The following is a 16,700-nucleotide window of genomic DNA, read 5'->3' as shown; positions in this document are numbered from 1 at the left end:
AGCCGGGAAGCAGCTGGCTCCATCCATCATCCCCCAGTGAAACTGGAGGAGCCATTCCCTTCACCTGCTCGCCACAGGGTGACACGTGCAGCTTCGCCTGTGTGTGTGGAGGGAGGCGTGTGTGTGTGTGTGTGTGTGTGTGCCAGCTGAGAGCGTTGGAGGGCGAGAGGAAGGCACTCCTGAAGCAAAATGACCTCCTCTCTCCTGAGTTTTGGAAAGCAAAGGAGCCTCAGTAAGGGGAGGAAAGCACTCCCCAGCCTTACTGTTGGGTCTGCACCATGCTAACAGGTTCCTGCGAGCGAGAGGGATACGGCAGCTGGGATATGTCAGCACATCCTCCCGCACTCCCTGGTGCTCCCGGCACATCCCGAGAGGCTTGTGGAGGTTGCCATCACCTGTAGCTCGTCGGTGCACATGTCTAGGTTACGTTCACTGTTGGGAGAGAGGAACATAGGAAGAAACGCACATCGGTCGGCCTTGCCAAATGCTGTTGTCAACCAATTCCCTTTCCTCCCCACCACCTAGGAATCGGGCTGGCACTGGTAGCTGCAGTGAAAGGTTACCGCTGCATCATTGTCTTGCCGGAGAAAATGAGCATGGAGAAGGTCAGAGCTCTGTACGGTATTACCCCACAGCTGGGGAACATCTCCCTCCCTGTCTGTCTCTGCCTCTCCCTTTCTAGAGACGGAGTGCCCTCTCCTTTAAAGGGTTACGAGCCTTGTCGCATGCACTGACATAGCTTTGTAGTCATTGAGAAGATTTCCTCTTGGTGGGAAAAAAAGCACACTGTGATGGCCTGGCTGATTATCTCGCATCAGCGGTGCAGCTGGGGTCATGCATTAGCCAAACACGGTGTGTGGCTGCAGGGAAATGGAGCAATATCTGCTGTCTGCGAGGGCAAGGGCTGGATGGAGCGAAGGAGAGGCAGGCAGGTGCAGGGGCTCAGCTGCCGGTCCTGCTAACTTCCCCTCCAACATCTGATGTGCCACTTGGTCTCTCTGTGTCTCTATGGTTTTCTTTAACCTGGAGATACTTATGGTTGTCTGAGCTGCTTTCTTGAGATGGTGGAAGTCAAGGCACTTGCACGAGAGCTGATGATCAGGTAAAATTGCCATCCTGGAGATGGCTGAAATGTCTACCTTGGGGAGCCAAAAGTCTCACAAACTGCTCAGCTGAACTCATGCCAGCGAAGCCGGACCTGGACCCTGACTTGGCTCAGCTGAGCCCTTCTCCAAAGTGCCACCCTTCTTTCAACCTAAATATCACTTAAGCTCAGTCTGGATCAGATGCCACCTCCAGCTGCCATGGGCTTCATCTCCAGGCACCCCGACACTCACCCACCCTTCCCTTTTGACCCCCCTCTCCCCCTGGCAGCTGCATCTCCCAGTGTATTAATACCCTCGGGCTGGTTTGTAGTTGCTCCTTCTCTGTGCTTGGTGAGGGGAGAGCAGGGACTTGGGGCAAAGACAGCTCTAAGACCTCCTCCTTGCATGCAGGGGCTCGGATCACAGCACATAGGAGACGCTGTTCCTGGTTCCCTCTGCCCCTTTGCAGCACAATGTTACCTACCTCTGCCGTGTCCCCAGCTTGTCCTCCGAGTAGGACAGGGCACGAGGCCAGGCTTGAATCCATGTGCCTGCTTCAGGCAGGAGGCCCCGGGTGCCAGGAGGATGTCAGAGATAATATAACCAAGAATCGGACATTGTATCTCCAAATGCTAAATGTCTCCCACATGCAAAGCTTCTTTGGCATCTGACGCTGCCATGAGCCTGCAGTTTCGGATTACCATCGCTACGTGGGATCGGTTGTGTTACATCTACTCTCTTCCCTCCCAAAGGTCGATATTCTGAAGGCGCTGGGTGTTGAAATTGTGAGGACCCCATGCACCCGCTTTGATGCCCCGGAGTCTAACATTCGTGTTGCCTGGAAGCTGAAAAGTGAAATCCCAAACTCTCACATCCTGGACCAGGTAAACGCCATTCTTCCACTGACTCTCCTTCCAAACAGGGTTTATAGCGTCTGCTCCAAGTGTGCCTTTGTTTGGGGGCTTCATTCAAACTGGCAGCGGGGGCAGATTTCGTCAGTGTTTTATGGTGTTTGAAATTTAATAACTCCTCTGTAAAGCATGTGGTGGCAGAAACAAAATAAGGGACACTTCCAAACCTGTAATACTTTTGCCAAAGCCTGGATGTGGGTGAGGCTGGGTTTTCTCACACACTTCAAAGACTCCTCAAATTGCTTCAGATTTAACTTTGACCTGAAAAAAAATAAAAATCACTTTTTATGCCTGGCTAGCAGCCTCTGTTCTGCCTCAAAAACAAGCCTCGTGCTGTAAAGCGCAAACATCAATGATTTGTGCAGCACTGGGTCTTGTACAGGAAGGCACTTCTCCCTCCGGTCCAACCCCGCTGCAGGAAAGCATCCCTATGGTAAGTAGGGAGCCCCTATAGCACCAAAAAGTCAGGGAAGCGCCTTCCTTTAAAGAAAGAGGGAGCTCAATGTCTGAATACACTTTTCCGAAGCAGCCTGGCCTATGGGTGTGAACACGGGGCTGCACATGTTTCAGTGCTGTACCTGTGTACGCCCTGTGGCAAATGCCTCTGTACAGGCGGGACAACTACTCTGGCCCACAGTTCCCAGCCACCTGACTCGTGTCATTGCCAACCACAAATGCCCCTAAATGACACAGCAGCTCTCAAAATTAGAGATATATATCTGATAATTGAAAAAAGATGGCTTCTAAGATGGCTTTTGAGGAAGGATTTTTTTGTTTTGTTTTGTTTTCTGAGCTTTTTAGGAGTATTGTGGGGCTGTGTTTTCAACTTTTTCAAGGCAACAGAAAAGGCTAAAATGCTTCTATCTAAGCATTAGCTAAAATACTGAGGAGGTCTCTTGCCTCCAGCAGTTAGGGCTTTAGCAAAACCACCAGATCCCACAAAACCTGGCAACGCGGCGTATGGGACAGCCGCACCACTCCATAACAAATAGGTACCAAGGGCCAAAGAGTGAGTGTTTGTGAGCACATTTAATCTTCCAGTGTGGATAAATCCCAAGTGTCCTTGGAAACCTGTCGCAAAGTGACAACCAGGAGGAATACCTGTGACCTGGCCTGGCCGGGTGGCAGTCCATCCCTCGCCAGGGAGAGGAGGAGGCAGTTGCATGCTTTGGGTAAAGCTCGTCAGGAGCTATTGCTAGTTTGGTATTTGACCTACGCTTCACACAGTAACTCATGCTGTTCTCTGTTGAAATAAACAGTACCGAAATCCAAGCAACCCCCTGGCTCATTACGACACCACAGCTGAGGAGATCCTGGAGCAGTGTGAAGGTACTGTCTGCGCTGTTGTTCCAATGTGCTGAGGATGTGCGGAGGGCTATAGCCCTCTCTGAGAGGCTTGTTTTACACCATTTATTGATCTAAATGGCTAGAAACGGCCAAAAGGGCCTCTGCAGGTGAAGGCACCCTTGACAATACTGACATGCAGAGTGTAGCAACTTCACATAATCTGCTCCAGATCCACCTGAGCCTGCCAGACTTCCCTGCTGCAGCCTCCCATTTCAAAAGCCTGAGGGAGGACACCAGAGGCTTAACAAATTCAGGCTGTACCCAAGGAGGAAGAACCCGTTTCTCAGCGGCTACGACATCTCTGTGACCTGCCAGCTGAGAGCACAAGATGGCCCAAGAGGCCTCACTGGGGAGTATAAGTCCATCAGGGCATGGGCAGGCTGCATCTCATTTGCAAATCAAAGTAGACTGAAGCTTCACAGACTAATGACATTTGGGGTGATGGCTGGGAGAGGATAAAGGACTATCCAAATCCATGTCTGTGCAGATAGAAGTGAAATTTATTGCCAGTACTGCGAGCACTGCAGAATGTAAACAGGACTCAAGGGTTTTAACTGGAGAGCAGTTATCGTGGCAGTAAAGCAGTCGGGAAGCAACGGGAACAAGAGAGTCCCTGCCTTCCCTCCACTAACATGTTTAGATTTGCTCCTACTGGCTGCCAGCAGTGAATTACAAGTCCCCTTTTCCCAATGGAGTTGCAGCATAAGGCTCTGAAGGCCTGACTCTGCTTCTGCTCCCACCAGTCCTAAATCAGGATAATTTCACTGGTACCAGTGGGGCCACCTCTGACCGACGTGGCTGCCAAGGCAGAGGTCTGCCCTCTCTCCACTGTGGATGCTAACGCTAGCTGAAAAGTTGTGCCCATTATTGATATGTATGTGCTTTGCTTTGACGTGGTGAGGTTTGAAAGGGCTAGAAGTGCTGAGATACTCCCTCCCCCTTAAGCCAGTAGATGCCAAAGATGCAGAAATCATGGAGACCAGTGGGAGATCTGGAGGTCACCTTCAGCCCCCTGCACTGAGGCAGGATCAACGGTGATCAGATCCTGCAAGCTCATCTGAGCTTCTCCACAGGACCACGCTTTGGCCGCTAGCATGGCCTCTGCCTATCCTTTCCGCACACGGGGTTCTAGCAGCTGAGGGATGCTGAATAAAGGGGAGACTGTGCTGGAGGCCATGCTGAGTCCCTGCAAGCCTCTCTCTTCCCTGACCTGCAGGCAAGGTCCACATGGTGGTGATTGGGTCTGGCACAGGAGGCACCGTCACTGGCGTCGCCAGGAAGCTGAAGGAGAAGTGCCCAGAGTGCAAGGTAAGCTGGGAGGCAAGGCTGCCTGCTGGGAGCCGTGACCCCCCTGGGTTTTCCTACCTGTCCTTTTGATCAAGCCTAACCCTACGGCTCACCTGAGGTAGCAGTTGTTGTCTCCACCTATTTGTTTTTTCACAGGGAGCTTGGCTTTTGTTGGAAGCGATTTGGTGTTACGCTCAGCTTGACCTAGATCCATCTGAGTGCCTTAGAGGTCAAAGGCTCCCGCAGCCCCATTACTAATCCCACCCTGCCTGGTGCCCTGCTCTTTGCAGGACACTGTCAGAGGTCCACCACAGAAGTGGCTGACCCAGCTGACAGCATTACTGCTCCTGGTTAACCCGCCTGCTGGAAGTTTCTGTTCTGACAGCTCAGCAGGAGCTGCTGACTGTGCAAGCATTTCTCATCTGCCGTTGCAAAAGCCTCCATGCTTTATGGTTGACACCAGATGCTCATTCTGCACAGCCTGTGCTTCAAGGCAGACTGGAGGCTTGGCAGTTACTGTGCCTCCACCCGTGTGAGCCACCCCCGATCCACCAGAGACAAATTGAGCTGGTGTGGACCCAGCCACTGGAGGACCTGGGCATGAGATTACCTCACTGACTGCTTGAAGCCGTGTGTGGAGCAGTGTCACCATACCCTCTTAAGCTGAGTGCTGAGGGAGGCAACCTCAGCCCAGCCGGAGAGCTATAAGCAACCAAGAAGGTGCCACTGTCAACTAAATCCAGAAAGGATGTCTGTAGCCACAAGTTTCCATGGGTTTGAGCTAGCTGGCTGGCTTTGCTCTGGAGCAGATTAAAGAGCACTCACACTATCCTAAAGGTTGAGCTTTGGAAGTAGCAGGTTCTGCCAAAGGGGTGATGACAAACTTGCGAGTGATAACTCTTTAAGCCAGCAGTCGCTTCTGCAGCAGCTGAACACTACCCAGGATCTATTTAAATGGCCAGTGGGAAACAGTACCCTTTTGTCCTGGAAGCTCTTCATGCTGCCAGTGGTTGGGAATATTAATAAATACCATGGGAAGGAAAATGTTGTTGATAAGGGCAGGGTAATTTTTCCTTTGAGTTGTGTGACTCTTTCTGAACTCCCTTTGTGGTTTAACAAAACTTCCTTCCCTCAAAGATCATTGGTGTAGATCCCGACGGTTCCATCGTCGCTCTGCCCAGTGAGATGAACAGGACGAACACCACAACCATCGAAGTAGAGGGCATTGGCCATGACTTTATCCCTACTGTCCTTGACAGATCAGTAAGTATCCGTGTGATGAGAAGCCTCTGTCTGATCTTTGGCTTTGCATCCAGCCTACTCCCAGGTTCAGAGGTAGCCAGCTGTGGCACCCAACTGTGCCACAAGGCTACTTGTACACCTTCCCAGTGCAGAACAAACTGTTGTGGGGGGATTGCACATGCACAGCAGAAACTTTGGATCATTTATGGACTGGAAAGCAAGATCCAAGCCATGTAAGACAACAGATCATGAACCTTGTACCACTTCTTGTCAAGTCTCTTCCTGGTGTATAAGTTGTCACCAGGCACAGAGCTTTAAAGCTCTAATTCAAGCTGCCTGTGCTCCCCCGGCCTCATTCTTAGAAAGTTCCCCCACAGCCTCAGACCCCAGATTCTTTCTGCTTTCAGATGTTGTGTTAACTACACCTCTGCTGTTGGCACATGGCTTTAGAGCTGTGTCCTTTAATAACCCAAAACTCTCTTTGTAGTTGGATCTGATTTTGTCTGGCAAAATCTTGACCCTTAGTGTAGCCTAGCCCAGGACATCATGAACACCACTCCCTCTTCCCCATTCTGACTGTGGACCAGTCAGACATCCTGAACTCTCCAAGGAAAGGGTGCTGGCTGGAAAGGCTGGAGTGGGTGCCTGCAAGCAAGTATGCACCCTCTGGGCTGAGGATGCCCTGACAAATGCGTTTGCTTTCAGCAAGTGTGGAAAGCAGCTCAAGGCTGCCAGATGTTGTAGGCATCAGCATCACAGCATGCCTCAGAGGGTCAGGACAGCCTGAAGTAACATTGCCAGGAACCAACCTTCTTGCTTTCTCTTTAGGTGGTTGATCAGTGGTATAAATGCAACGACAGAGACTCGTTCCTCATGTCTCGCAGGCTGATTAGAGAGGAGGGATTATTGTGCGGTAAGCACCAATAACAACAGTTGCTTCTCTTAATAAACTTTCTGAACCTGTTCCTTTTGGGACCAAAGTGCTTCGGGGTAGGTGCTCTCTGCCTTTTGTGTCCGCTAGGTTAAGAGGCCTGAATGGCAAACCCTGAGCTGGTGTGTAGGTCACTGTAGACTTCAGAGGTGTGGCAGTAAGGCAGTGGTCTGGGACCTGACTCATCGGCCACAATAATTATAGAAGCAATAACTCTCCTCTTACCGGAGCACTTTTGCACATGGAACTGGATCTTCAGGCCTAACTGTGTGTGGTGTAGTGTTACGCAGGCTGAAGAGAGGATTAATGGGACTCAGGGCAGGACAGGTGGGCTAAGACTGTCGCTCCGCTAACGACTCCGCGAGGCTGTACTCTCTGTCGTTGAATGGTTGCCGCACTAGAGGTGCCAGGTTTGGACCAGGAAAGTCTGAAAGTAAAGAAAGTGTAAGATGTTCTTACTGAGTATTTCTCCCTGTGCCAACAAGCTGTAAGTGATCCCTCCAGCTTTCCAAAATGAACAGGTGCCCTCAGACAAACCCTGCCTGTGCCCTAAGAGCCTCTACACAACATCAGCATTTTTCAGCCTTCCCTGCCACCAAGCAGAGAGCTATAGGTTTGCTCCCAGGACCAGACAGTATGTAGGCTTGTAGTTACAGCTGATAAAAGTCCTGAGCACTCACATCCAGGGAGTTTTGAAAAAGATCAGGCCATTTGTACTGAAACGCTTAAGTGTTGATTTAACCTAGTAGGCACGGAGTCACTGTGTTTCAACAGAAACCACTTGCTGAACTCAACTATAATTTGTGAATAGCTTCATGTTCCCTCAACTGCATTTTTCAGAGCCTTTCCTCATTTGTTTGAAAAATGTGACCCGGTGCTAATTAACCTGCTGTAAAATACGTGCTGCCTTGAATGCAGTGTGTAATTGGCACGCAGATAGTGGAATGTGTTTAACTTCCAGTACTCGAACTACTGGTGGAAGAATTGCCTCTGTAAAGCAGGGACCTGTTTTCCCTACGTGCAGCAAACCACATGCGTGCACACAGACACAGGGAGTGTTTAAGTTTTTCCATCACGTTGGCCTGGTATTCCAAGCATGAATGTAATGTTTATGGTTTTTTCAGTCTTTACAATGCATTTAAAGCCAATCTTTGATCGCCAAATATGTCAGCCAGAAGCTCTAGATAGGGCATGTTTTTTTCCTCACCCAAAGGAAGGGTGCAGCGTGGGCAGCAGTGGAATGAATGTCCCTGTATTAAATCTTTCAGCCCTTGGTCTGCCAAGAGTCACCACAAGAAGTGTTTTGTGAAGTTCATAAGGTGACTCTCATGCTGCCTCAAAAGCCCATTGCCAAGAGCCACCTTTTGAACACGTCCCTTCAGTTCCTACCTCTTCCTGACCCTAAAGCCTACCAGGCTGTGGGGCCGATTGTCCTCCCATTCCCAGCATCTTGATCTGCCCTGGTGTATGAGGTGCCACCTCTGCTACTGCTTTGCCTGGGTGCCTCTGCGCCGTTAGCCAGGGCAGCGCTGTGCCCCATGCACCAGGACTGTGGCCCTACACCCTGAGCAGCCCCAGCGCTTGTCTCTCTCTTCTTGGTACCCATCCAGGTGGCAGCTCGGGCAGTGCCATGTCTGTCGCTGTGCGGGCTGCCAAGGACCTGAAGGAAGGTCAGCGCTGTGTCGTCATCCTGCCTGACTCCGTCAGGAACTACATGTGAGTTTCTTACTTCCTCGCCTGCTTTCCAGCAGCAGGGTGGGAGCTCCCGTAGTCTTCTCCCCACTCTCTCTGCATGTGGCGCGCATTGGGGGCATGGGGCTCTTTGGTGACATGAGCTCAGCACTGCTGAGCCCAGGTTGTGTGGGTTGCTGAGAAGCCACCCCAATATGTCTACACTCAGAGTGAGCCCAAAGCTGGGAGTCTCCCTTAAGCAGCTCACAGAAAAAAAACCCCATAAACAACAGAGAGAAACACCATTCTACCGTGGCAAGGACCAGGGGCTGGGTGTTGGGACGCTTGGGTTTTATTTCCTCTTGTTACTGACTGACTGCACGGAGCAGGAATCAGTCAAGCTACGGTTTTTGAACTTGCATGCCTAAAGTTGGGAAGGCAAATAGCTGGCATGCTTCTAAGAGTTACTGAGCACCCGCAGCTCCTGTTGACCTTAAAAGGGGCTAAGAGCAGCCAGCTGCAAAAATCGTGGGAGCCCCGGGGCAGTGCTGCGGTCTAGTCCATGAAACAGAGCACGACTTCTTCTGGAAGGGTCACAGACGCACTCTTTGTTGGTGATTTCTAGGTCGAAATTTTTGAATGATAAGTGGATGATAAAAAACGGTTTTCTCAATGACGTCCAGGAGCACAAGCCTTGGTAAGACAACTTCCGCTGGTATAAACTGTGCTAAGGGAATCAGCTTTCTGAGTCTGGAAATTATTATCTTCAAAGGAAAGTATTATCTTCTAGTATTTAGAAAAAACACAGTTAAGTCCAGATCCCTCTGGGGAGGCTGTATTGTCAGGTCTTCTCTTTTGAGTGGTTAGATATCCCAGTTCTCCAGTCAAAGTCTATAAAGGAGCCATTTCTGTGCCGAAGTTGCGATCTGCTTCCACATGGCACTCATTGTCCAGGCCACCTAAACCCCGCCGAGCAGAACAGCTGAGGTGGGCATCCAGCTCCACTCAAAACTTCCTCTCTCTACTCCACAGTTAATGTTCAAAGGCACATTGGGTCAGCAGGGAGATAGGTCCCTCCTGTAGCAAGCACCCTTTCAAACAGCTCTGGAGGTATTTTCAGGCAGGGAACAGTAAATTTTCACTTTCCAGAGGTGTGGGCCAGAAAAGATGACCAACTCAGCTGTCTCTTGCACACCATGGGGAAAGAGTCCCCTCAAGGCAGGGAATCACAGATAAACTGCTGATGCCAGTTGACGTGGCTGGGCAAAGGCTGGTTGTTTACAAAGGGCCTAGTCTCGCTTTAAAGACAGCAGGTATTATTGATGTCACCTGCTCCTTGGTCTACTGTAACCAAAAGTTATTACAAAATATTTCCTAAAAACTTAATACAATTCCAAGGCCTCTCATGCCCGATTAAAATTGTTCTTGGTCCTTCCAGCCTCTAGCGTTGCCCTGCCTTTTTTTCAAGGACAAAGGGCTGAGATGATTTTGGAATTGCCTTTGGTCCCCAGCAAGCAAGCATAGCTGGTCCTTCGTAAGTCACATGAGCATCTCTGCTAGGTTCTCTCCTAGAGGAGGTGCAAATGCTACATTTTGAGGACCGAGGATACAAAGCAAAGAAATAAAATTTGTAGGCCTCCCCACTCACAAGCTCGAAGTGACGCCCTCAGTAGCTTCCTTGGATTCAGGACAACTCAGCACCTTGCTAACTGCTGGCCTCAGCCCTGCCTCTGGAGCTGTATGAACACCACTCATAGGGAAAGCTTGGCTTCAACTGCACCTGGCCATGGTGGACTTGTAGTATTAGTGCTTTGGGGATAGGAGTGGGATGAGCTTTGCAGGCAGGCAGAATATCTCTGCATGGTTGGTCTCATTTCTACTGGCTTTGCCTCCCTGAGCAAGGCCCACAGCTGTGCAGCAGAGAGTAACAGCTTGGTGCTGCCATTTGTCGTTCAACAGGTGGTGGAACATCAAGGTGCAGAAACTGAATCTCTCAGCCCCTCTCATTCTCCTCCCAGAGGTCAGCTGTCAAAAGGCAATTGAGATCCTCCAGGAGAAGGGATATGACCAAGCTCCTGTTGTTGCTGAATCAGGGTAACTATTTTTACTCATTACAGAGGTGGCCATTCACATAGGAAAAGCAGCCATGATGAAGCTAAAGAGAAAGTCCCATTTACTGATCCAGTGATGGGTCTCTTGTGTTGGATTCTGTGATGCATATTTTTAAAATGCCATCTGCCCCCTTGTGAGGATTCTTCAAGAAAACTTACTGTAAATGAGCTAGTTAAAATCAAAGCCAAATCCAGTGCCCGCCAGACTCAGCAGAGGTTGGATCAGTGCACAGGCGAGGGAAGGCCAGAGGAGAGATGAGGGCTAGGTGGGAAACCCACACAAATAAGCAACGGGAAAGCCCACAAGTTTTCCTTCTCCCAGTTGCTAAGTCCTGTACTTCAATAGCAGACTTTAACTACTGTTAAACCAACAGCTTGGTGAGGACAAGGGTCTTCTTGTCCTGCTATGATGAGGAGAAAGCTGGTGCCTCCCGCTGGCTGCAGCAGCAATTTAGTCACTGACTTCAAGGGGAGCAGCTCAGCCGCTACATAAAACATGTTCCCTACCTCAGGTCTGACATTTTGGAAAACTCCCTGTTCCCCTACAGACTTATTTTGGGAATGGTGACCCTCAGCAACACCCTCACCTCAGTGCTGGCTGGAAACGTGCAGTTCTCAGACCCCGTTACGAAGGTCATCTACGACCAGTTCTCAAAGGTACCGCTAAGGCTGTGGCTGGTGTGAACTGCTGTCCAGGGACGGGGAGAGGGGAAGAGGTGCACCACCACCCTGAGGTGCGAGAGGAGCTGGGAGAAGAAGTCAGTGAAAAGGCAGAGAGGTGAATGTAGAGAGAGGTGGGGAGGGTGATGGCGACACTATGGACATGAGACTAAGGACAGGCACCTGCAAAAATGCTGCTGAGCCTGTGGGGTTCAGACATGGGAGCTTTCATACCAGGAGCAAAACGTGTGAATGTCCAACCCCAGTCTTACATTGCCAGAGGATTTCAGCCAGGTGGGGAATCAGCACCTTCTGAAACCAGAGCCCAGACATTGCCAGGGCTCAGCAGGGCTGGGGCAACAGCCATGGGCTCTGGCAGGACACAGGGCAGGTCCTGTGGGTGTGCAGGGGAGGGATGCCTGGGTTGGAGGGCAATCAGTGGTCCAGAGATGGAGTGAGGTAAATGGATGGTGTTTTAGGAAACATGGAGCCATCACTTCATGCTGGCCCATGGAGGCCCTTTGGGCTGAGGGGAGACAGCACTGTATTGCAGATATAAAGCCAGGTTTGCAGGTTGCCTGCATCCCCTCCCATCTCCCCAAAACAGTGCGGGTGGGTGAGGCATGCCTGATCCTGGTCCAGCTGGGTGCCACCCTGCCGACTCACAGCTACAGTCAGAGGCAGGAGTCAGGCTCTGCACCACTGTCTGTTAAATGTGAAATGTCTCTTTTTGTGTTGTTTAGATTGGCCTGGAGGACAGCCTTGGGAAGCTTTCCTGCATCCTGGAGAATGACCATTTTGCTATCGTTGTACACGAGCAAATGCAGTGTAGGTATCTGCAGAAGCACTGTGTGGGCTTTGCACAAATGTTTGAGGGAGGAAAGGGAAATTCTGAAACTGTGCTTGGTAGGTATCAGTGCACCTGGTCCACATGTCCAGCTCCCGAGCCTTTGCAGGAAGGATTTCTGTCCCATGTCTCTGCAAAGCCCTTGAACTGCCAACTGTTCACCCATTTCCTTTCCTGACACCACAGGGATGAGAGGAGAGAGGGGAAGACTTAACCACAGGAGCCTGGGACCAGCACAGTACTGAATGTGTCTCCTACAGGAGCACTTCCCAGATCCTGTCCATGGGAGCTATGTTGTTCCCACATGCAGGGGTGATGCTGAAGCACCCAACAGCACCATCCCCTCCCCTCATCTCATGGTTTCCTGAGGAAATCTGCTTTTGGGGATGGGGAGGTATTCATTATGGGATTTCATTTGGTCCCCTCTGACAGCCAAGGTGGACTGTAGGTAGCAGCTTGGGGTGCAGTGCTTTTGCTGCACAGCTGTAGGCTCAGGCCTCTAGTACTCATTTAGTTTCTTGACCTTGAATTCAAATCACTGCCTTGCTGGTTGTGGGAAACCAAGGAAACAGAGGGGGAGTCAGGGATCTCCGTAGACTTAGTATCCCAAGGGCAAGGTTGAAAGGAGCATTTGGGCACGTCAGATAAAGCTTAGGTGGAATTTGGGCATGTAAGCGCAAGGGCACAAACTACACAGTCTGCATCCCACTGCTTAAAGACCTTCTGCTGTGCATGCCCAGAGGCTGTGATATCTTCTCTGAAAACCCCTGTTGCCACTTGCCACCTCTGGAGGTGGCAACAGATGTCCTTATGACTGTGTGCCCCAAGGCATCCGGGTAAACTGATATGCTAAGGGGCCTTTCGTGCTGGGCTCTATCAGGCACCTACCCTGGAGGTCCAGGGTAAGTCGAGAAAGCTGAAAACACATGCTTTGCACCCTGAGGCAGCCCTGTGGCAGGGGCACGTGAGTCAGGAGGCACACTGATGCGTGCAGCCTAGGGCATCTCTGTATGAGTCTTGCCTGGACTATGGCTGGGTGTGGGGATGCTCTGCCAATTCGGGCACACCATTGGACTAGTCCAAGAAAGCAGCCGTACCAGCAGCTTTGATTTATTCTCAAACCACTGTACAGCCACCCCCTCCCTGGAGAAGCAAACCGGCTCAGTAGAGTCACGTGCAGTAAGACCGCATTAGCACAAGGGTTGCTGACACATCGATGGCAGCAGGGATCACACCTTGTTGCTCCTCTGACCAAAACAGGTATGGTGGAAAGTGGTGTTCTGCAAATCTGAGCTGACACACCTTTCTGGTACAATTATACCCTAAAACTTCTAGAAGTAGAAATTTGGCCTTATCGCGAGGGTGTTGCTTTGTTTAAAATGTTAGCAACACGAAAAAGCAGTCAGAAGACCCATGGTTAAGTCTTCTAAATTAGAGCTGAAAGGTGCAATTATACTGATTTTATGGGATTGCACATCGAACATGCAAAGCATTCCTACGGTGAGCGGCATGCAGTATTGCGCTGTATCGACTTCCAGCAAGGAACTGTCTGCTGAACTCAGGGCTTCCGAAACCCACCGTGCGCAAGTATCCTGGTCCCTCTGCTTGTATCTCCATGGCTTGCCGCCCCGAAGCCCCCTCCGCTCTAATGCGGGCTTGCAAGTCCAGCCACGTTCCCACAAAACTTTGCAAACAAAAGTTTGCCGTTCAAAATTGCCTTTGATGCACATTTCCAATTCTCGCCCCAAGAATAATGCCAAGCAGAATTTCTCAGCTATGCTGTCATAAAATAATGACAATCTATTCTGTATCACATTGCAATATAAATTAAATGGTATCCGCAAATTAAATGATACCCACCAGAAAATATCAGCCAGCTGCATGCAGCGCCTCTCGCTCTGGTTTTCAAACAACCCCTGTTTTCTTTTCCAGAGCTGCTGTTTTAATGCCGTCACAGTTACCCCCTTATTTATTACTTTCTTCCCACACCTTTGGAGCTTGCATTTTATCTCGTGTTTGGACTCAGGTGGCTAGTTTTATTTTTATTTAAGAAAACATTTATCAGATAGTTAAAGCAATTGTTGCAAAGCTGCTTTATTAAGGGTGGTGTAGGACGTTATGAGAACAGAGCAGAAAGTGTCTCACTGCTGCTCTTAAACGGTCTCATTAGTTTGGCCTGGAAAGTTTGTGGTGATAGAAGCAGGACTGGAACAGAAGTTGGATAAAAACAACTGGGAAATTAAGTTTTCTGCTCTGGTAAAGGGTGCATTATTTGCAGCTGAAACCTCCCTGACGTGACCCCCAGTAACCCGACTGAGGCTGCATCAGTCATTTCTGTTGAAGCAGAGCTGAGACAGCTGCTGTCCCCCTTAAAATTTTCTTTTAATAAATGAACAGCAGCCTCTGCACAGCTGGGGGAAGGGGGGTTTCTTCTTCCCCCCCGCCCCCCTAAACTGGCATTTTCTCTGCTTACAGTCGATGGAAATGGCAGCTCCTTCATGAAGCAGATGGTGTTTGGTGTGGTCACAGCGATGGACCTCCTCACCTTTGTGAGCAGAAAAGACAAGAAGTAGCACGGCAGCTTGGCTGCACCCACCTCCTCTGCCCCAGTGGGGCCACCCACTCCCCCCAGCCTCAGCTACCCAGCCGAGGGTGCTTTCTGGTCTAATCCGGCTGATAGATTCTCAAAATGACGAGGGGAAAATTGTAATGTAATAACCATTTGTCCACTAAATGCCACCCAGAATATCACTAAAGAGAAGATGACTAAAGAAATTGCGTCTAATAGCCGTGTTTGGTTACGTGGAGCTACCCAGGGCTGGAGAGGTAACGTGGAGGGAAGGACAGGAAAGAGGATGGTTGCTGCTGCCCAGATGCTGGCAGGGGGGGGGGTTGGGGTGTTTGCTCACAGTAGCTACTTATGCACTGCCGGTGGTGTAGCTGCCGCCAGTTGTCCTGGTCCCACCAGGGCTGGAGCCTGTCTCCACCATGAGAAGCTCCAGCCCTCTTGAGGGCTGGGGGCAAACCACGTTGTGGCTGCACCCTCCTGCTCCTCTCCACCCCTTGCAGGGAGGGCTGCAGGCACCCCCCAGAGACCTTCCTTCTCACCCCCGAGCTCCATGTGGGCGCCAAGGAGGCAGCTTCTTCCTTCCCTCCCCGGGGGTGAGTGGGAGAGGCAGAGCCCTGGAGGAGCAATGAGGAGGGGAGTGGGTGGGACATGGCACCCTGGTACATGAAAAGGGGAGGGGGGCACAGGCAGGAGGGACAGGACAGGACAGGCGAGGGCTGTGACATGTGGGGGGGCACAAGATGCTGGGCAGGTAGACAACGATCACTTCGGTAGCAGCAACTGGCCTTTGGAAAGCCTCTTCCTCGCCTCTGGGGTAGCTGGTGGCACTGGTTGTCTCATGCACAGTCCCGCGGGAGGGGGACTGAACCTGTTCAAGAAGTAAAGAGTCATTTTCATGGTACAGTAACTGGGAGAGGGGATATGGCTTCATCCCCGTGCCCTGTAAGAGTCATCTCATGAACGTGCATCCTGAGAGCTCCTTATCAAGCGACAGAGGGGAAGGCGAGGTTGGTCTTAATTTTGCTGTCAGAGCATTATATCCTGGGAACTGATAATGAAGGTCAGAAGAGCCATTTGCCATGGCTGCAAAAAAACACAGATGAAAGCAAAATGGCTGTGGGACCAAACTGAAGCACCATTGAAACCTGGTTTGGGGGAGTTGCTCTCAAAAAAAAGCAGAGAGCTTTGCAATCATTCCATAGGTCTCAGGAGCTGCTTGAAGGGGACAACAACCAATTTTAATTTTGGCTTGCTGCTAAGTGGCTAGTCCATACTTTCAATCTAATCTAGTTTGTACAAGACTTTTATTAAATTATAGAATGCTGGAGTATTTTTATTTAGTAAGAGCGTCCCCGCTGTCTTTTTTTTCCTGAGTGACACAAGCTTTACCAGATCTTCTGCCAGTTTTTGCTTGAGTAATAACCATATTTGTCCAGAAAAAGTAAAAACTGATTAGCTCAACCTCATTGTATGGTATTTATTTTAGCAACCCTGTTGCAAACTGAAGATATTAGTCCATGCATGTATTCCAAACGCAAATGAGTAAGTCTTAAAGTGCCCCATAACTCCATGAAGCCAAGAACTGAGTCTGAGTCTGGACCACTTTGAAGCCTGGGACATGCCAGACCCTTCCTGATGCTCCTGACTGCAGTATATCCTCTCGTGCAGCAGACCTGACTGCAAGAGAAGGAGCAGAGACTTGCCTCCACCCAACAACCAGGGGCGACATCTCTCTTTGCAGGGAGCTCCCCTTCACTGGGGGTTGGGACCCCCCTGACTGTCCAGATCCCCCACCTCCTGTGTGAGTACCCCAGTGGGACAGCTCTTGTCCAAAAGGCAGCTTGTGAGTTTTAAGGTCAGGTGTGGGACAACCCCTTGGACTGCTCCAGACACATGGGCACCTTCGAGGGGGTGACCTGCCTGTGCGTGGAGACCACTGCCACCCTGCCCCAGAGAGAGCCCCTCTAAGTGCACATGGAAATAACTCCCTGCACACCGGGCAGGTCTCTCCCAGGGGGTCAGGGAAGCTTTAGGATGCC

At 50.6% G+C, this 16,700-nt stretch overlaps 1 protein-coding gene across 1 annotated transcript in view; it reads left to right on the top strand.

Annotated features, from left to right (window-relative positions):
- Positions 1 to 14,665, top strand: part of LOC104292031 (cystathionine beta-synthase-like) — a 22,098-nt gene extending 7,433 nt beyond the window's left edge. Inside the window, exons 4-15 of the mRNA XM_009891349.1 lie at positions 526 to 605; positions 1,838 to 1,969; positions 3,256 to 3,325; positions 4,560 to 4,651; positions 5,768 to 5,893; positions 6,701 to 6,785; positions 8,414 to 8,519; positions 9,100 to 9,171; positions 10,434 to 10,568; positions 11,134 to 11,242; positions 11,989 to 12,073; positions 14,568 to 14,665. Coding sequence (XP_009889651.1) covers positions 526 to 605; positions 1,838 to 1,969; positions 3,256 to 3,325; positions 4,560 to 4,651; positions 5,768 to 5,893; positions 6,701 to 6,785; positions 8,414 to 8,519; positions 9,100 to 9,171; positions 10,434 to 10,568; positions 11,134 to 11,242; positions 11,989 to 12,073; positions 14,568 to 14,665 — 1,190 coding nt within the window. The remainder of the gene's footprint in view (positions 1 to 525; positions 606 to 1,837; positions 1,970 to 3,255; positions 3,326 to 4,559; positions 4,652 to 5,767; positions 5,894 to 6,700; positions 6,786 to 8,413; positions 8,520 to 9,099; positions 9,172 to 10,433; positions 10,569 to 11,133; positions 11,243 to 11,988; positions 12,074 to 14,567) is intronic.
- The last annotated feature ends 2,035 nt before the right edge of the window (positions 14,666 to 16,700 follow it).

This window comes from Charadrius vociferus, unplaced genomic scaffold (genome assembly GCF_000708025.1).
Source record: "Charadrius vociferus isolate BGI_N301 unplaced genomic scaffold, ASM70802v2 scaffold298, whole genome shotgun sequence".
Lineage (NCBI taxonomy): Eukaryota > Metazoa > Chordata > Aves > Charadriiformes > Charadriidae > Charadrius > Charadrius vociferus.
The sequence above is the reverse complement of the archived record's forward strand: the minus strand, read 5'-3'. Positions and strand labels throughout refer to the sequence as shown.